The sequence below is a fragment of the Megalopta genalis genome, chromosome 6 (genome assembly GCF_051020955.1).
Source record: "Megalopta genalis isolate 19385.01 chromosome 6, iyMegGena1_principal, whole genome shotgun sequence".
Classification (NCBI taxonomy): domain Eukaryota; kingdom Metazoa; phylum Arthropoda; class Insecta; order Hymenoptera; family Halictidae; genus Megalopta; species Megalopta genalis.
Genome location: NC_135018.1, coordinates 20,886,309 through 20,907,420, shown reverse-complemented (window position 1 = coordinate 20,907,420; position 21,112 = coordinate 20,886,309). Strand labels below are relative to the sequence as shown.

The 21,112-nt window shown below is 36.3% G+C and overlaps 1 protein-coding gene and 3 non-coding genes across 7 annotated transcripts in view; all 4 read left to right on the top strand.

Annotated features, from left to right (window-relative positions):
- The window catches only part of wge (BAH domain and coiled-coil containing protein winged eye), a 178,124-nt gene that overhangs the window by 110,463 nt on the left and 46,549 nt on the right, over window positions 1-21,112 (top strand). For all 4 annotated transcript variants that reach the window (XM_076522941.1, XM_076522940.1, XM_076522938.1 and 1 more), the window contains 2 exons: window positions 6,003-6,218; window positions 9,931-10,056. In XM_076522941.1, the coding sequence (XP_076379056.1) occupies window positions 6,023-6,218; window positions 9,931-10,056 (322 nt within the window). In that variant the 5' untranslated portion in view covers window positions 6,003-6,022. The remainder of the gene's footprint in view (window positions 1-6,002; window positions 6,219-9,930; window positions 10,057-21,112) is intronic.
- TRNAF-GAA (transfer RNA phenylalanine (anticodon GAA)) lies at window positions 7,359-7,431 on the top strand. The gene has a single exon. It is a non-coding gene; the product is annotated as a tRNA-Phe (tRNA).
- On the top strand, window positions 7,713-7,785 carry TRNAF-GAA (transfer RNA phenylalanine (anticodon GAA)). The gene has a single exon. It is a non-coding gene; the product is annotated as a tRNA-Phe (tRNA).
- TRNAF-GAA (transfer RNA phenylalanine (anticodon GAA)) lies at window positions 8,050-8,122 on the top strand. The gene has a single exon. It is a non-coding gene; the product is annotated as a tRNA-Phe (tRNA).

Here is a 21,112-nt window from a genome sequence, read left to right as displayed (position 1 = left end):
CATGTTTTTTTCATAATCTAGAGATGGGAAACTGAAGACACTTCGTTTCTCGAAAATGCAACAATCGCAACATTTTCTAAAAAACGTCGAGCTGTAAACATTGTGGTTTCTAGTTTCTTGAAAAATTTGTTCCACGAACGAAACTATACTGTAGATTTGAAAATCGAAGCTTCCCCTTCTCAACGACTCCTTAAATTTTTTACCACGTTCTTTTTCAGATTATTTTATCGAGCTTCGAATAAAAGACGTACTGCATAGTTCGTGCTTGCGGTTTGCTATCTCTCTAATATCATCGCATTTTGATAGGAGTACGATACTTTATCGTTTTTAAGTTGAGTTAAAACTCTGAGTGGACTGGTATTGATCATGCACTATTATATGTATACACTGGTTTCGTAAACGAACCTAGTATCGTTCTAAAAATGATTGATGTTCAATTCTTTCTCTTTGCAAGTGTTTTAATATTTAATGCTCATTGTTTAGAAATGTAAACATAATATCAACATAATGAAAAATTCATTAAGAAAAGGAACATAGTTATGAACTGAGTAGTTTTCGAAGTCGGGACATGTAGGACTCTTTCGTTTTATAAAGAAATTGCTGGAAGTATGGAAGAACGTTAAGCAGACATTTGTCGAATATGTAACCTTAGCTTCCGAGAATGCCTTGAGGGTTTTGTAACATTGGACGCATTCAACGTCTCCGTACCTGGTGTCAATGGAGACGCAATTTCCACAGCCTGGAGCCCTTCTAGTTAGTTTTAGGAGACCAACAGCTCAAGGGTACCGACAAAGGCCTAATTCTTAATTTCCCTCGCTTCTGCTGCACGAAGGCAGAGTCGCGGAGCGGGGGAGGGATAGTAGAACAGGTTTCCAGGTCGGTAGGGTACGAGAAGGGCCGGTAAGAATTGTGACTACCTGACGATACGAAACTAGCCCCTTTGCGGCTGGAAAATGGTGTACAGGTGCTCGTAGAAATCTGACGTCTTCGACTTTCCTTACCTTATCTCCAACGATTTTCAAATAATTCTTCTATCTGTTCCGCTTCTCTATCTTGGTTGTCCTATAGGAAAATCCAGATTATTCCCTGATTACCATTATTCCCTAATATACCATCGTTGATGGCTGTACCAAAAAGTTGCAATGAATACTGTAGATTTGTTGATAAACTACCCTAAATAAGATTATCGAATGCAAGAAGAAAAGATTGCAAGAAAGTCTTAGAAAAAAATTAACAAAGAATTATGAAAGAGAAGACTTCAAGCTTCAAAATAAGTGCAGGTTTGCTGTTTTACCATTCTCTTTGAGACGAAATTATAAGTGTTTCAATCTTTCGCATTCAGATTTGCTAACTACCCTAAATAAGATAGCAAATCTGAATGCGAAAGATTGAAACACTTATAATTTCGTCAAAGAGAATGGTAAAACAGCAATCCCGCACTTATTTTGAAGCTTGAAGTCTTCTCTTTCATAATTCTTTGTTAATTTTTTTCTAAAACTTTCTTGCAAGACGCTACAAATTGAAACGTCTCCAAGTACATGGAATACTTTTTTTCGTCATTGAATCTATCATAGATTTGGAGATTGAGGTTTTCTCTTTACAATGATAATTCCACAATTTAATAAAGTATATTTTCCATGACAAACGCGAAGCAATTGAAGATGTTACAGTATCTTCGCCACGTTTTCTCGAAGCATAATTACTTGTGAACGCATCCGCTCCGGTGATCGTAAAAAATGCCATACTTTAAAATACACGCAATTCGCAAAGCGTTCAATTATCCGGGATAGAAATTACGCCTAAAAAGTAACGACAACATAATCCAGGCCTTTGAGGATAGAACATGCCACTCATTGTGGGAGAATTATGTTTCCTGTGTCGGTAATTAACACATCGGAAGAGATCGGTTCGTTCCAGCTGCTGCGCTAGGTATTCAAATTATTCTAATTTACCGATCAATAGAGCCATCCCTCGACCGGTTGAAATTGCTACGTGGACTCGGAACGAACAGTTATCTGCCGATTGACAGATTATCGATGATTATTACCGAACTGGTTAACGAGGGTTCCAAAGATGCGTACAGTTTCTACGTTCGCGCATCTCTCCTCAAAGTCGGTTCTCCGCAATTGATTCGCGCACGCAGCGTTTCTGGACACGCGACATTTCTTCGCCATTCCACCTGTAAACGTGAACAGGAGCAAGAGTCGAGCCTATTTTATTCGAATAACTAGTAAAATTTGTTTCGTACAATTTATTCAAATAAAATTTGATTCAAAAAAAAAAAATAAATTTATTCAAAATAAGTGCGGGTTTGCTGTTTTACCATTCTCTTTGACGAAATTATAAGTGTTTCAATCTTTCGCATTCAGATTTGCTATCTTATTTAGGGTAGTTTATCGACAAATCTACAGTATTCATTGCAACTTTTTAATGGTAATCGAAGAAAATTTGATTCCAAGTATTTATTCGATATATTATTCGAATAAATATATTATTTGAAAAATTTATTGGAAGGATATATTCGAAATGTTATTCGAATATATAATCTTGTATGGAATTAAATGAAATATAAAATCTTGTATGGCATTAAGTTCTGAACAGTGCCGATACGTACGATTGATATAAACGCTCTTATTCGCAAATTTATTCGAATAAATTTGAATAAAATTTCATTGGCTTAATATATTTGAAAAGTTATCTCATTAAAACTTGTTTACATACATACAATTTTACATACATATAAAACAATCTTAACAATTGTATTTGTTCTTTATTTTGTGTCAACTATAATTTTCAAATCTAACTTTTGCACAGAGACTTTTTATGTTGGCTCCGGAACATTAGCAGTTTATAGCATTAATTTTAAGTCAATTACGTTATTACAAGGAGCTAACCTCAGCCGAAAGAAATAATTTCGGGCTAAGATCCTGGAAAGTCCCGAACGGCTTGTTTGCAATTGGCGAACACGCGCATTTTCAGTGCCTTAGCCCTCGAGTGATAAAGTAATAATTATAGAGAGCCAGGTGATATCACACAGACATACCTGGTCGTATGCGAGCCACCCTAATGGACCTTTTCACCGAGGAAAGCTTCGTCTAGCGGCCACTTTCTAATCGTTTGGCGTCCGACAGTAGTAAAGGTCTTCTACCCTCATGAAATTTGTAGTGGGTAGTGATCACATCGTCAAAAAGAGGGACACTGCCCGAAGACAAGTTACCAAATTGGACAAGTACGAGTCCACTCCCGTGTACATATTTTTCACATAAAAGCGCGACACCAACTAAGAATCTGGTTGATTCACAATTTGCTAATCCTAACGATACAGCCGTCGACGTTTAGAGAGAGAGAGAGAGAGAGAGAGAGAGAGAGAGAGAGAGAGAGAGAGAGAGAGAGAGAGATCATATACATATAATAAATACAGTAAATTCTCCCGGAAATGGATTGTTGTGAATTTCCCTGTGCTTGTCCTACGCCTATGTAATTTATTGCTACATCGATACGACGGAGTCGATCAAGCGTGTGATGAGGCAAGCGACGCGAATTCCCGGAAGACAATACAAAATGGTCTGTTTGGGTGTGAGTCGGGTAAGAATAAAGTCGAATCGTGGCATGTGGCCTCCGTATCGCCTTCGAATCGTGGCATGTGACCTCCGTATCGCCTTTTGAATCGTGGCATGTGACCTCCGAATTGCTTTCGAATCGTGGTAAAAGATTAGAAATAAAAAAGTTAAGTCATCGTTTTTATATTCTAGCATTACTACATATTCATATTAATGTACACTGGAATGCTGGTCGCTCCCTTTTTTCCCGACTGCCCCGAGTTTCTATAAAAACGAGGCGCGAAGAATCGCGACTTAGTATTCTCAGATCTGCCGGTTTCAATTCCGACTTCCGAACATTTCTGAGAGAAATTATTGTACTCGCGCAAGGTTAATTCGACGTGCGAGAGTCGCGACAGACCGAAGTACAGTAATTTCTTCCTAATTGATGCTCAGATTGCACACAAAAATAGACAATTTGGAAAAAGGAGATACGATCATTCGAGCCTTGCGTCTCGTTTTTATAGTTGTTGGCAATCGGTAAAAAGATTGTCCATTTTTCTGTACGATCTCAGCGCAAATTAAGGAGAAATTACTGTACCGCTTACTGAAGATTTCGCGACACAATACTTTATATGGAACTGTCTCAACATTTTCTCGGCATCAAAAAGCGTCACAAACGTCTCTTTGGTTCGAGGTGCCTCAGTTACCTTGCGTTTCTCACGATCGGCTCGGAAAGTGTTTATTTTGCACGAAGATCCGCGGTTTAATTACGGCGTACATGCACCCGCTGAAAAATGTGACCGTCCGTCCTCGCGGTGGACCTCGCCGGAATGAATACACGCGTGTGTACGTTGCACCTAAGAGGCTACATTATGTTTACCGACCTGTTGCTACCCCTCCTTCGCTTTCACTCCTTCCGAACCCTCCATGACCATCCCTTCGGTGACTCGCACCCCCCTAGCAAATGAAACGCTTTAGCTTCTGTAGCTTTTCGTTACTATTCTTCAAATGTATACGGCGGCTTCTGAACAGGAATTTCTACCGAAATGTAAAATATCGATATTATACCGGTATTTCATTCATATTTTTTGGTTGTACATCCGAAACTCTCATAGAAACGAAAATACTCTCTCTTGTATAACGTCGTATCGCTATATAGAGAGTGTTTATTTTATCCCGCTCATTGAAATATCTCCGTTATTCTTCCCGATATCAAAAATATGTCAGGTGTTTAGTTCAAAGCTAAGAATATTGTGATTCACGTTTTCTTTTCTCATAAGGTCATTTTTTTCCAAGTATTGGAGGTCACCGCACGCATATCGCTCAGTAAGATTTATCAATAATTTAATCGTATTAAAATTAAATTAAAATATATAGAAAAAATAAATATAAATATATATAAAATATATAATTATATATATATATTATATATAATTAAATTAATAAAAATACGTCATTTGATTATACCTATACCTTCTTCACCTATACCTTTTGGAATATTATATTAAATTAATTATATTTTTCTCTCCATAGAACAACTCATCAAATCATTTAAAATGTTAGGCATTTTTTAGGTCAGATTTTTTAATTTAGTGGATCGTTTAAAGAGTTAACGCATAAATATTTGTATCTATACATGTGATTCTAAAACTGTAAATCAAATTTGTTCGAAGAAGCTCTTGTTTGTAAAAGTTCTTGTGCATGCATAGAAAATGACACATGGGTACGAATTGAATACAGTTTATAAAAAATTATATTATTCTTTGTTAACTTAGTATGTCCATGACTCGTATAGCATAAGCTTTATGAGGTTAAATGATCATATTGCTGGGATATTCATTGAAACTCTACTGCTTTTGAATATCAATCGAAACTCATGTAATGGAACTTTTTGATTAAAATTCGTTCGCGGGTCTGTAGTTCGCTCGGAAGTCTATTTCAGAATTTTCAATTACTGCGCTATGCTAAGAGAAATCTGAACAATCTTTTTCTACATGATAATTCCAAACGAAATTATTACATAATGTTGCAAGAACGGTTGGTACACGATTGAAATAGTTATTGCAGCTGAACAATTTATTAAGAAATTTTTCATTGTAATTTTAGACTTTCAGAGCTTATAAAGTCATCGCTGATAGATAATGTGTCACACTTTCTCTACCAGCAGTATTCTAATAATTCTTGTTAAAAATTTCTTAAAAAATTGTTCGAAAGATAGTTCAGTTATTAGTTATTAGTTTAATTATTTAGATTAATACGACGTTCTTTTTATTACACTTAATATTACATTAGAGTAATATGAGTTCTTCAGAAATTATTATTTAAACGATTATTATCGAGCTTTTCTTAAACACAGTTTAGCCATTGGAAAGCCTATTAATAAGATAAGTAAAGTGTGAATAAGACAAAAAAGTGCATGTGTTTGAATGTCAAACGAAATGTTGTTTGGTTTGTTTTCAGCCTCGGGAGGGGGAGGTTCGATGTTGGTCCCTCCCGTGGCCCAAAGTGGGGATCGTGTCGTGGCCGACACGGGTACCCGGGCCCAACAGACGTCCGGCCCTGCCGCGGCGGCAACCCTGTGGCCCTTAGCACCTGCACAGTCCAATCAGGTTCCTAGCCAACAATCACAGGGTATACCACCCTTAGCAGCCACTCCTGCACCCGCTCACAACCAAGGTAAACATACATTTTTACTTATACTACCAGAAAATATTCGATTCGAGCATTTATTTATATGAAGAAATACATTTTTTCATAGATTTTAACTTTTTTCTGTCTCGATAATCAGTAAGCGATTCTCATAGATTTTGAAGTCATTTGAAACAAAAATCTCATCTTTCTCTATCATTCTCAATTTTTGAGAAACTCAATTTTGAAATAAAACGCATCGTTCAAATGTACGTTATAAGCTCGGATAAAAATATTGAAAGACCATCGTCTTTTTATTTTCTTCATCATTCCAACAAATTGCAATTTTTGCCAAAATTGTTTTACACATGGACTAGTAAAATAATCATATTAACATTTCAAAAAAGTACAAGTTATTTGACTGAATTTGAAAAAGTTTATTACATTTTAAAAGGTGCCCGTGTGATAACGTTACTTATTGTATAATGGTACAAAACTTGCATTGTTTACAAATTCCGTGTTCACGGGAAAATGCGCAGCTTGTTTAGAAATAATCTGCAACGTTCCAAGTACTAATTGTTAGTCCGTACGGTTCTTAGTTATACGACTCTCTAGCATGTAAGTTTATCGAATGATTTTAAGTTCCGTTGTGGGATTCCAGAGGAATTAATGGAAATTAAAGATTGTATATCATCCAGCAGATATTTCCCTATCGAATTTTCAACTAATCAGTTTGTTTGCATAATACCGGGAAGAGAACTCTTTGAAACGGTCATTTATTGTGATAAAACGGAGAAACGATTATGTTCTTTCAAGAAATTATGACTAAGAATTTACGTTTTATGTTTTCTGCTCGTCGACAGTGTTTTAAAAGCAGTAGCTTGTTAGCAATGGAACTTCGATAACGTGAAAAATTCGATATTTTTGAAAGCCATAAGCGTATAGAGGATTGCTATCGAAATATTGACGTTTTAAGTTAATATCGCCATAAAATTCATTTGTATGAATGTAAAAAGTAAGCACAACTTTATCTGTTTGTTCATATTTCAATCATAATTCCATGCACCATTTTTGTCGAATATAGATTGTTTAAACGATAGTTTCGCTGAGCTCGTTTTATATTCTCCATCTTATTTGTATTAGCAAATCCTTGCGGAAGACTGCCATATAAGGTCGGTTTTCGCATCAGCCGAAATAGCTCAGTTGGGAGAGCGTTAGACTGAAGATCTAAATGTCCCCGGTTCAATCCCGGGTTTCGGCAGTTCATTTTTTTTTTCGTTTTTGTTTATTTTTCTGTTTTCAATTGTTTATCCAAACATCATTGCCATGAAAACATGAATTTTTTCATTGTTTATTTATTGATATTTTTAAATAGGAACAGCACAACAGAGTCTTGGCTCTCCGCTTGCTTATGCTATATGTTCCGTATAGTTTTTACTTTATTTCCATGATTTCTACATTTCCATTTCGTATTTTTTTGTTACTTCATTTTTGGGGTTGAATTGTAGCTGGATATGAACATTTAAGGCAGGATTAGCATCAGCCGAAATAGCTCAGTTGGGAGAGCGTTAGACTGAAGATCTAAATGTCCCCGGTTCAATCCCGGGTTTCGGCAGATCACTTTTTTTTTCACTTTTATTTTTTTTTCTCGTTCGAATTGTGTTTCCAAATATCATTGCAATCAAAAAAGAGTTTTTCTGTCATTCGTTTATTTATATTTTTCAATAATAATAATAAAATGCAAAAAATCCTTCTTCCTTTGTAAACTCCTTTTATCTTTTTATGCCCATTTTTGTTTCGATTTTATCTTTTTTTTATTATTTCTTTTTACGAGTAGACATCATGAGAATACAGACATATAAGGCCGGTGTTCGCATCGGCCGAAATAGCTCAGTTGGGAGAGCGTTAGACTGAAGATCTAAATGTCCCCGGTTCAATCCCGGGTTTCGGCAATTGGTTTTTTTCTTCATTTTTATTCCTTTTTGCACGTGCCAATTGTTTTTGCAAACATTATTTCCGCAGAAAGTAATTTTTCTCATCGTTTATTTATATATATTTTTTAGCGATAACGGTTACATAACTTGACTGAGATCTTGAAGCATTTTCCTACGTATTTTCCTGGTACGTCTCTTTATTAAAATATTGTGAATGTTATGTTTTACTAATTAGCATTTATGAATATTTTTCTTCTTATTCATAAATTCATTTGAATGTTTACGATAATCGTTATCTCATCCACGAAATAGATATAAGCGTGCTTATATTCTCATAAATTTTGTTTTATTGCATTTCTGTTGCAACAAATCTCTTTCTTCCGTTTATTTACCATTGTTTCGTTTCCGTCGAAATACTGTTTCGATAAATCAATAATGTTCGTTATAAATTCCATACCGTTGCAATCCATAAAATTGGAATGTAAAAGGCTGCAGTCGTACTGTATTGCACTGAATAATACACACTACGGTATTTTATTAAAAATTACTTGCAAAACATCATTTACAAACAATACCTGTCATTAATGTAACATACGTTTTGTTAATACTACATATTACCACAAAAATAATATAATTATCAATTTTCGATTAAAACATCTAAATTTTTACATAAAAGTTACTGTCATAGTATACATAGTAATTTTCGTTGCAGTTTTTATAATTGTAAACTTGTTTTCATGCATTATTTCTTTTTCAGATTTTTCAGTTTCTCACATATATTAAAGAAACTGAAAATTTGTTACTGCATATAAATATCTTTTGACTGTTTCAATTATAGTCTGTCTTCTCTGAGAACATTATAAAACGAGTGTAGTTACTGTAGTTTCAAAAGAAATCATTGTGCAATGTCTTAATCTCGTTGAAACTGATTTACAAATGTTTTAACGTTATATCAACATAAAAATACGTCTTTGGTACTATGAAACATTAGAGATGTCCAAAAAAATCAGTAGTTTTTCGTTTCAACAAATAGCTTAATTATCACACATAAGTGTTTTAATATTAAACCTTTCAGTACTGATTAGAATAAGGAGTATAGTACGATAGATGAAATACATATCTCCTTTTTATATCAATTTTATAACTTTATAATTACGTCCATATTACACGAATGTAATTCAAGATTGTATTATTTGTACTTACGCTATATTCACATTTAAATTGTATTATAAATCGTGGTAGATCAAATCTTTCATAAATACCAGAAATTAAACAACGTGGATGATAGAATTAATCCGAAATATAATTTCTTTCTTTCTCAGGGCGGTTTCTTATCTAGTCATCCGTTTTTTAAGTCCACTTTTACAAATATTTTAATTATGAAACTAATCCTCCCAATATAATGTCAACGAATGTTGTAAAAAATGTCGGGTATTAAACCTAATCACTATTAACAAAAATGAGAAAGTATAGTAAAAGAAATATCTACTCTTTAGATTATTTTCATATTCGCAATATATAAATGGTATTCAGATTCTATTGCTTGTATTTATATTATTGTGTTCACATTATAAATTATATAAAAATCGCGGTAGATCAAACTTTTCATAGATGTCACAAAAAATAAAACATGTAGTTATTATCCATACGGTTTACAACCCTAAGACGTAAAGGGTGAACATAATTGCTAAAGTCATCGAAACATTATTCGAAAAGTCATGACGCTATATTCGTCCTCGTTTCCGTTCCTTTGCGATCAAATCCGTATAAATCGGTATAAACTCGCATACATAAAAAGTCAAGTTTGTGCTTTTACGATGTTACAGGTGTGAGTCGTTACGGCCTGTATTCGTTATTTCCTGGGGGTGGCGGGGGTAGTTACGTGGCGACCACTCCCGCCACCCCCGGACCGCCCACACCAGCACGAGCTTATCACGCGACAACACACAAGGGTAAGTTTACAACGCTTTAGAAATATCATTCGTACTTTATTTATACGTATTACAGTCTCCCCTGGTTGTGCCATTGCCTCATTTCTCCCAGTATTATCGAGCCACCCCAATCCCCCACAACCAAGGAAACAAATGGTCGCGCCAGTGTGATCAGCGGACGTTTATGCAAATTAGCTGTTTTAGATATCAATTTATGAGAAAGAAAGTTGGCCAGAATTTTATTTCCAGCATCGGCCGGTTTATTTTGTTCGCGGCAACACACGTATGACGTTAACCTTTATTAAAATCTTGATTTCGCCGAGTTCTGCGTGTTGTCACTGGGCCACGAACTTTTATGCAAATTCTTCGTGCTTTTATAATCAAGCTTCGTAAGCATAATGTCGTGTACACTGAAAAATATTCTTTCTTGCGCTATAGCGCAATATAACTATGAAATTATACATTTATTGTCTATACGGTTTAATCTTGTATTTAATCAATTTGTTTTTACGTCATAAATTAGAGCGACGTTTTATGGTTCCAGTATTTACTACTTGTGGTTACCACCCTCTTCCTATGTACCGTGATGTTTTTAAATTCACACAATGTTATACAGTACTGTTCAAACTATTTTTATGCAAAGGTGAAATCAAGGGGACGTTGGAAAATACTTTTTATAGAGACATTTCAATTAACTGATTGACGAAGAATCTTTCTATAACGAAACTATACTTTTGTATCGCGAACGAAGTTGGGTCAAATATCATTTGGAGAACATCGAAAGCGCTGTGGCTCCTATTTAAATATGTTTCCTACAAACTTAACCGAACAGTTTTTCATCCAGCGTACATGTATGAAAAGATAGAAAACAATATAATTTCGACGATAATTGTTATTTTATTGATATTCGAATCACTCTACAGCGAAGCTACTTTTGTGTCTCGAGCAAAGTGTCGGATCAAGTATTATTTGAAGGACATTGAAAACGTTGCGGCTTGCATTGAAAATATATCATAATTCAACAGCTTCGCTCAGTGTATATGAAAATACAGAAAATAGACTATAAATTCGTCGACCAGCGTTAAAACTTAGGCGCCAAGGGTTAAAGATCCTTGAGATTTGCGAACGCACGATAATCCACGATACTTCTACTGTTATTGCGTACTACAAACGCATAAACATGCCGCAGTATCGACCCAGCGAATCTTCCTCTCAACTTCTGCCATCGTATCAAAGTACGCCGGAATTTATTCGCTGCTGGCAAGAGTTTCTCGGGTTGTAGGGTCGGAGTACGCGGTGGATGTCCCATTGTCTTTAATTTCACCTCAAAAATTTCTCATTATTCGGTAAACAGCTGCAGCAGGTGACGCCGCGACCAGCTTCGGGCAATCATTATTGTCGGGCTTGTATTATTTTATTTAGATCGCATCGCGCCGGACAAATTATTGGCACGCGCGTGTTCGACTCGGAGCTGCTCGAAGTTCGCCGGTCCGGACTTCTGGCACACCGCGGCCGGGAACAGCTGGCCGGCTCTTTAATTTATTTCCTCGGGAAGTATCGACCTCTTGTTCGCAACTTACTTTGAGGAGCGACGCCCGCGTACGCTTAATTCAATAATTATCGACCGTGCACAAAGGTTCTGTTTGCGTCCGCGATGACGACGTATGTACATATATCAAATCGACCCACCGTGCACGGTCCTTATCGACGTTCGGGTCATAACCTATATATATAACTTTGAACTAATGAATCTTCAGCATAAATATCCTAACATTATTTTAAAAGAAATACATGGATGCACCGACTGGTGCAAAAAATATACAATTGTATTGAAGAGGTCGAAGTTACCTTCATTTTTTATTAGGTTAATAATTTCTTCACTATAGTCATTATTGAATTTTTTTGAACTAAGAACTGATTAATTTTTGTGTAACAAAATTTTGTATATACTTGTTTCTATATAACATTATAGATTGTTGAGGTGCGTCGTGTGAGCACCTGATATCGTTATTCCGCGATATTAACTATCTATCGGGTTGTAAGGCCGACTACGCTGCGCGACGGAATAGGACGATATCGTTGTCCGTTTACTTAAAAATGAACAACTGTTTTACTTAATAGTTCGTGAATTGATAGACTGAATGAGACGTAGACTAGAGTGACGAGCGATGTTGAACGATATGAACGAGGTTACGCAGGAGTAAAAAATGACTGACCGAGGTGGTCAAGAGTTCTCGTTTTTATATGTTTCTCGCCGAGAGAAAACTTGAAGATCATTGGTTGATCGCGAGGTGGAAAGGGACCTTAGGAGTCCCGGTCGTACCCAGTGTCACAGGTAGCAAGAAATCCCGGAAAAGGCGACCGAAGGGATGCGTGCTGGCGACCCTGTCATAAATTAAGGAAATGTTGCCGATGAAGTGTGCGTTATCCGAAATTGCAGAAATTACTTTATTGCCGGAAAGGAGACGGCTCGAAGGAATTAGAAATTTAGAAACTGCAGGCGAAGGCTCTACGAAATTGGAGGCCCAACGAACGTGACTTTTGTCAATTGCACGTCGTTCGTTGAAGGACCGTCAATTTGCCACGCTGCACCGAAGGTTCCCCGTAAATAAACTGTTTTTTAGGGATTGAAGAAAGGTAGTCCGTCCCGGAGAAAGTCGGGCGGACACAGCTGGAAAATTCCGTTGCAAGACGGAACATAGATTATCATATATTATTAAAATATTGAAACCTACGTTCTTTCGTTAACATTTTAAGTTATAAGAATGTCTGCATTAAAGCCTTACGTCAATATATTATTACTCGGAACGCGTGAATGACCCTGTGTGGAGATCGGGAGGCTACGCTAGAAGCTTCAGCCATGAAGCTTCAGTCTTAATAAAGATTTTGATTATTTTCTTCGTTTTTTTTTTCGTTTCGGGCAAAGAGCATCTAATATTGATGTTAAAATAAAGTTTGAAGTTCCTTGAAGTAACGTACAAAAAATCAGAGCGGCGTTTCTTTTGGCGTTCCTTTTTAAAGTCGTCAAAGTTGATAAAGAAATAAACATAAAAGATTAATAGAAATTATTAAATATTGTAAAAAACTAGTTGGTATCTTTGAAGATACCACAGCAGTAAATGCACCTTATAAACGTGAAATTTATCCGCGTAACAATTCTGGCAATGGCAAGTATTTAACGAAATGCACGGAAACTTGGAATTAATTTCTAGTGTAATTCTTGACAAATATACATGAGTTTTGGTTAAAGCGATGGATAATATTAAACTCCATGTACATTTATTAACATCTTTTGATGAGAAGATACTTATGGTTTAAATACTTTAAGTTTATCAAGTTTGTTTATTACACCGTACACTGTGCGACCCCGATAACCGACCAACGCTGTCTCGTATTTATGATGTCGGAAGATAGTATACGTTTCCAAGATGCTGTCGGAAGATTTGTCGGTCCGTGAAAGAGCTGTATCCACTGGATAGTCTGGCTCTGATCCTACTAAGTGGCAGGCGAAATCAAGTCTACTACATTCAATTTTCTTCTGCTTCCAACTCTTGGTAGGGGATCGAAAGAAACAATTTGACTTTCGATTACGATTACATAGAAACTGTTACAGTGAGTTACAGCCAAAATCGTACACCACATGTCAGAAACTGTTCCATTTCGTAAAAAAGTTCAGAGATGATTCGGAAAAATGAACTTGACGGGTACATGTTGTAAATGTATCTACATTTATTACGTATCAATGCAAAATCAAATGAACTTTTTAATGTACACAAAAAAATGTAGTTACTAGGATCGAAAGCCCCTTTACAGAGCTAAAATCGTACATCTCAAAATACTTGTTCAACAAGTTGTTTAAATTAAATGTTTGTATTTTGTTGGGTTCCGTCGATTACGTTCTACCTCATGCAATCTATTTGGTATCAATCTTACATTATTTTTCTGTAAAACTGGGTTAAACTGTACCTCATTCCCCTATCAATCTTTTTTTAAAATCATTTTTATTTTTGATGGCATGTTTCCGAATTTGAATTTCTAATTCGTGTCAAATGTGTTCAATTATGTTCAAATATTTATCAGAAACAGAAAATGGAGGCCCTTTCATGATAAAAGATTATTTGACTCACAGGGAAACGAAGTTTTTCGAAAGTAGTTAAATATCCGGTTTTGCCCATAGGTGTGCATAATACCGAATACCTGTTAAATAATATTTTTTCAAAATAAGTAAACTCAGCAATTCTCGTATGCCCATTTGAGGCATCTGAGGATTTAGAGTTATTAAAAAGTTATATTCAGTTTCGCCTCGTTATCAACTATCCGGCTTTGTTCCGAATCAGATATATTGCAAAAGGTTAAATATTTATACCTTAACAAGCGTTTAGAAAATTTAACAGTAGATAAAAAATGTTGTGTTAGTAAAAAAAGACAAGCATAACACTGAAATCTTTCATCTCCGAATTTTTAAACTACGTTCTACAAAAAACAGCAATGTATTCTAGTCTGTAACCGAACCCGACATCAATTTTGAATGTAATACTATCTATACGAGAATTGCGTATCATAGTTTTGAACTGCGTATCGTTCGATTTTGTACGACTTCCCCTATTCGAATATGGGTGTTCCGAAACAAAAATATGTATACTGTTTCACATCGCGTACCTCAATTTTTTCAATGATCTCGATTTATGGAACAGTTTGCATACGTGTTCTATATTCGATGGAACGGGGATTTTGAATGTTCCGTATTAGGTACGCGCTCGTACTTTACTATCTCGCTCGTATTATTTTCTATTCATATTAAATAAATATTTCAAAGTGCATTACGTTATCTAGAAACATCGATCTATCGATCAGTAGTATAAATATTTAACAATAACATTTTCCAGTTGTAATGAAATCCATGATAATCTTATATCCCCTGAAAAGTGTTCCATAATAGGTAGCACTATCGTACCTTAACTAAACGAGCAACGATCGCTAATACTTTAGCTCACCGCGACGAATTCGAAGCAGCTCAGGCAACGAGTGTAGCTCGAACGAGAGAGCTGCTAATCCGGCCGCAGAGCCATCAACTAATTAGACCCGTGGTAAACGTGATTCGCGCGTCCAGTGTACGTCCCGCCGAATTCCTAAGCTGCCTCGCTTGCCGTAGGACCCTCTCTTGGTGCCCCGGTGGCAGTTTTTCTCACCTCGAAAGGTGGCCCGGTCCGGGGCGGCGCGCGAAGGGGCCCGGCCTTTCACGGGGCCCCTTCCGCGCGCGCGGGCACAATGGCACAATTATGCAATTAAAACGGGTAAATGAGGGGCTCGCTCGGCAAGGGGTTAGAAAAACTGCACGGCCAAATAGAATTCCATCGTGCACGTATACGGACGTGTCCTGGCCGGCCTCGCCGCCCGTCGGTCATCGACAAAAGGCGGGGAAGGGGCGAGGATCCAAGCGAGAATCCAGCCGGAGGTGTTGAAGAGGAGGGAACAAGGAAGAGACGGTGATGCTCGAAACGCGAGGGTGGCGAGCCATCGGCCGTCTACTTTCTACCTCTTTCGTACGCCCTCTAACGACCTCATTGTCCGAGGAGTAACCCAAAACGACGGCGCACGCTCACCGTGCGAGAAGAAAAGAACTTGTACCTAAGCAGGCGAAAGCCGCTGGAAACAGAAAGCGGGCCTCTGCATGCCGCACAACACCGTGCCGTGTGACGCATCGCCGATCTATTAGCTGTGCCAAGAGGTTCTCCTCGATTTTCCAGCTAGTTTTGACGGGAAATCTTTACGTAATTCGTAATTGATTTATTCAGACAGTATAGGCCAGCGCTTCCGAACGTGGAGCAATTTTAAATATTTTGAGGGTCAATTAGATAATATTATTATCTATTATAATTATGATATATATATGTTACCGTGAATGACCGAAATTGGAGAATGTCGACTTTCACCGGTGAATGTCAACAGATACCAAATACGTCGGTGAAAGATCGAATATTTCATTACATTGTTGTACATTCGGACCCTCTCCGGTGTGTGTCGACAATCATAGATATGCTCTGGTGGAGGTCCAAAACCTGTCATTGCAAAAGGAAGTGTTCCACAAATAAATGCAGTTGTAAAAGCAAGGGACTCTTGTGCAATTCAAAGTGTCATAATAGTTTAAGTTGTTGCAATAAATAAGATTTGAATCACATAAGTAAGTAATTTTTTTATTACTATTATTTTCTTTTCTCATGTAGAATGTACCGTGTATTTTAAATTCTTGGTCATTCCTTTCAGAAAGAGAGGCGAAAAAGTTACGTCACCCTTGTGGCGTTTTATAGCGACTGAATTACGGAGAAGAAAATATAAATCTCCAACATGTTCAACATTCACCATTAGTGCATGGTGAATGTCAACATTTACCGGTGTAAGTCAGAAATAAGGGTATTTAGCAAATATTTCGGACATACACCAAGCGACTATGTGAATGTTGACATTCACCGGTGAAAGTAGACATTCTCCAGATTTCGGTGTTTCACTGTAACATATATATATTATAATTATATATTATAATTATGATAATCATTAGATTGATGTTGCAATTCTAATGTTACGAGGGAAGGTGGCAATGTTCTAGTTGATTCAATGAGACGAGATAGTAATTAGGTATAAACTCGTGCATATGCACTACGTGAAATGACGAGAAAAACTCGTACCATAGTAGAGTAATTTAGTCTCACAGCAAATGGCATAGTCGGTTTAACCATCACAGTGGATATAGTTAGGTAAGTCGGCCACCAGTGGCAACAATCATTAGACATTAGTTCAGAGTTTAATATAGTCAGATCTAGAGGAGATCAATCCGGAGCTCAAGGTGACAATCAGGTCGTCACTCTAGTTTCATAGAGTCTCATTACAGTGAATAATTCTTCGAGGTATATAGACCGCACCACGTGCAGTATTCAAAGGTTTCGATCAATCAGAATCGAGTTCTGAACACACACCTGAAGTGCTGCGTCTCTCAGAAATGCAATTATTCGGCCAGATTTAACTTTCCAATGATGATCATAAAAACTTACACTGATGGTACATATGTATTCGGGTTCTATAGACCCAACTAAAAAGGTATATTCATACCTTTAAAAACTACACTATTGTGCACTGTATTTAAGCTTATTACATAAAGAGATATAATAATTAATACAAGAATACAAAAGAAAGTAAAAATTGATTTGCAGAATTCAATTTTGACTGCAATATGGTGGTAATTGAACAAGCTATACGAGCCTAATACACAGATTGAAATAAAATTATTTCTCATAGAAACATTCTTATAATTTAAGAACTGTAAATGAAAAAATCAGAAACCGGTCATTTCAACTGATTTGGTGGTTCTAATAAACTCGACAGATTTTTTGGATATACCTACTCAGAGCAAATTTTATATTTGTGTGTTTTACATGATTGCTTTACAGTACGAACAAAAAATAATGATTAAATGAAATGCAACTTCGATATGAATATATAGTGTCACCGTATTGGCGACATCTGAATGCAAAGGGCGAATACTTTGTTTTATAATCGAAATTTTGGAATTTTCTACCGTTCGAAGCGTCGCATCGCCGTCAGCTAGAAATACCTGCACGAATGCCGGTTAGTATGACTCTTAGCTTGACGCCACACCATGCACCGCCGCGTCTTGTCTAAAATCGAATCTCGTACCGCGAACCCGAGATTTCAATTATCTCCTACACAATGCAAATCCGTGCGGACGAACCACAACCCGTTCGCGTGTCTCCAGCACACGCGCGTCTCGCTTTCCTCCTTTTTCGTTTCGATCGTTTTTGCGGCAAAGCTGTTCTCCGGCTAAACGATGTTACAGTTCCTTTGAGTCGTCTTGTGAGATTTACCAAATTTCATGCTGCGGATCGTTCGTAGAACGAACAGGTGACTGTATTGAAAGAACAGCGAGGAAGTCAAAATTTGGTTTCTGATTCTCGCGGTTGAAACATGAAAACAACGTTCATTCTCATTCAATTTTGTTTTATCTTTCAATTGAAAAACACGTTATACGCCTTGATTATTTTTACAATATTTTAATTGATTCTAGAATATTATTTCTTGCAAGATTTGCAAGAAAAGAAAAATGAATTGAGAAGAAAATGACACTGCGAAAAAGGAGCAGTGTTTACCGATTATTGGTAAAGCAATTCCTCCTACATCTGAAAGTTTCTTTGTATTTTTTAACTGTTGCACAATCTGTATACTTACAAAATATTTCTCTTTATTTCCCACGAAATTGCTCGACGGGTTGCGATTCTCCTTTGTGAATTTAAACTAGTTCGAATATCGAGTGGTTGATGAATGGAAATTTAATGTTTAACCTTTCAACTGACCGATTGACTTTTCATTCATGATTTGCCCTAACAATAGTTTACCATAATCAATGTAAATACAACATACCAGGAAGCAATAACATGAAACAATTGTACAGTGCGAGACAAAAAGATAGCACATTTTAAAATTAAACGACATTGCAACTAAGATTTTGTTTCTATACAAATTTTGCAAAATATCACTATAAACATACACAAATGAAATAGTATTGAATTTCGTCAGTCTAAACAATTTTATTTGAAAAAAGAAAGAATTTTTATATAGGAATATGGTGTGCCAGAATGATGACACATTTAATTAAAAATAATGTATAGCGATAAAGCACAACGAATGATATTTAATGCTTAATATTTTGTTGCTCCTCCTTTACATTTATTAACAGTCATTATTATCTTTGGCAAACATTTATAGAGTTTTTCTAATAATTTTTTCTAGTAATTGTTCCCACTCATATTGAATACATCCTTTTCATTCGGCAATGCTTTAAAATTGACTGCCATTTGCATATACAGCTTGGTTGAGATTTCCGTAACAATTTTCAACGATATGACCTTGCTGACCAATCCAAAACGCGATTCTTTTCTCGGGAAAAGTACTCTTTTTACTACTTTCGCAGTGTGTGCTGCGACATTATTCTGCTGAAAAATACAGCGTGTCCTTGAAACTATGTACAAGCGGGCATCGGGCGATTCCTTATAAAGAAAACATGAAAAAAATATAGAATAACTTTTTTTTGTTTGAGACTTAGTTTTCGAGAAAATCGAGTTTGAAAGTATGCTTTGTATATACGCCCTTGCGGCTATAGGCACTTGTATGTCGCTCAACGAACCGTATCTTAGCGAATTTTCAAACTCAATTTTCTCGAAAACGTAAGATTTCTTCTTTTTCTCAAATAAAATTGTTTAGACTGGCGAAATTTAATTCTATTTCATTTGTGTACGTTTATAGTGGTATTTTTCAAATTTGTATAGAAACAAAATCTTGGTTGTAATGTTAAATAAATAAAAGTTACGTTAATTTTAAAGTGTGCTATCTTGTTGTCCTGCACTCTATATTCATTAAACTAAGGCTCGAATGAGAAGTTCTCTAAAGCTGATAACAAATTATAAGCGACAAATTCACGCGTCTGCAAGGAGTATCATTGGATGTTCCCTCACGCAGGATATACCAGATTACATCAAATCTGCCGGTTAGCTTAAAAAGATTAAATTCTAGATGCATATTGTATTAATAAAAGAAAGAGTTTACGCGTCATCTCCGATTAAAAGAAGTGTGTGTCACCAGCAATCTCAAAAATTTCATAAAATTAAGCATTCTATTTAACCAAATTAAAATTGAAAGGGTTACGTTCTGTAAGTGTCGGCAATCTTTTTTCGGCATTTTAAAACAGTTTGTTAGTGAATATTAAGATAAATTTATAATATATACTTATATATATATATATATATATATATATATATATATATATATATATATATATATACTATAATATATACTTATAATATAAATTATATTATATACTTATATTATAAATTATATTATATACTTATATTATAAATTATATTATATACTTATATTATAAATTATATTATATACTTATATTATAAATTATATTATACACTTATATTATAAATTATATTATACATATTATTAATTACTATTCTAATTATTACAAAAACAAATGTAATTGTTAAATGATCGAATGGGTCACTTGGTGACGCGGATCATAGATTGTCGACGCATGTTCCATGACATTCATTATTTCGACATTATTACATTCGGCGGATCCCAGTCGAATTGGGAATAATATTATAGATTAGCGTAAAACACACTTTTTTTCCAATCTGAGGAAGAAGTACCGTCTCCCACACATGAGTAACGCGGCAGTTAAATGGTAAATAATTTTTTAGGACGATAGCAAAAAAAATCGTGGAGCGTTTAAGCAAAGAGAACAAGATTTCAGCGGGCACGAATCGGCGAGCAAACACACTTCGCCCGGAAGCGTTTCGTGGATTAGAGCGAAAGGATAACAGGGCTAGGTGTGAAAAAACAAAACAAAAAAGAAGCATATAAAGAGAGAAGATCGGTTGCATTTCCCTTCTCGCTCGGCCCGTTATCTTTCTCCGTTTCTCTTTTTCCCGGGAACGAGGTGTATCGCGAGCAATTTAAATGAATTTGCATGGATTTTCCATTTATTCGTCTGCCGTCCGTTTATTGCATATTTATCGAAAACGGCGAGCAACTAATGCGATAAATTTCAATAAGCCCACCGGGCGACGCGTCACTCGGCAACTTTAATATTCATACAAATTCGGTGAATACTGGATAAAGCCGAGGGATGGGTGGACGCGTCGTAACGTTCGCGAAATCAGGAAACGCAAGCGGCTTAAGCCACCGGTGCTTCGGTCGCGGAGCTTCTCCGGCTACGCGTACGAAGACACGAACGATCCCCAGGACGAGGATGCTGATTTACGATCGAAAGTCCAAGTCGGGAACGATTCCAGCGAGATCCATTCGAGCCGGCAATCCACTGGCTAACTTCTGTCATGTTTCTCCGGCGGAGGTGCTGCGCGACCTCCTGCCGATCCACCGCGCGCACGACAATCGTTTTCTTTAATTAAAAATTGCTGTTTGTTGGAAACTTTACTAGCGGCGGCGGTGTCTTTTGTCTAACCTCTCCGCGATTAAACGACGCCCGACACTCGTTTCGTCG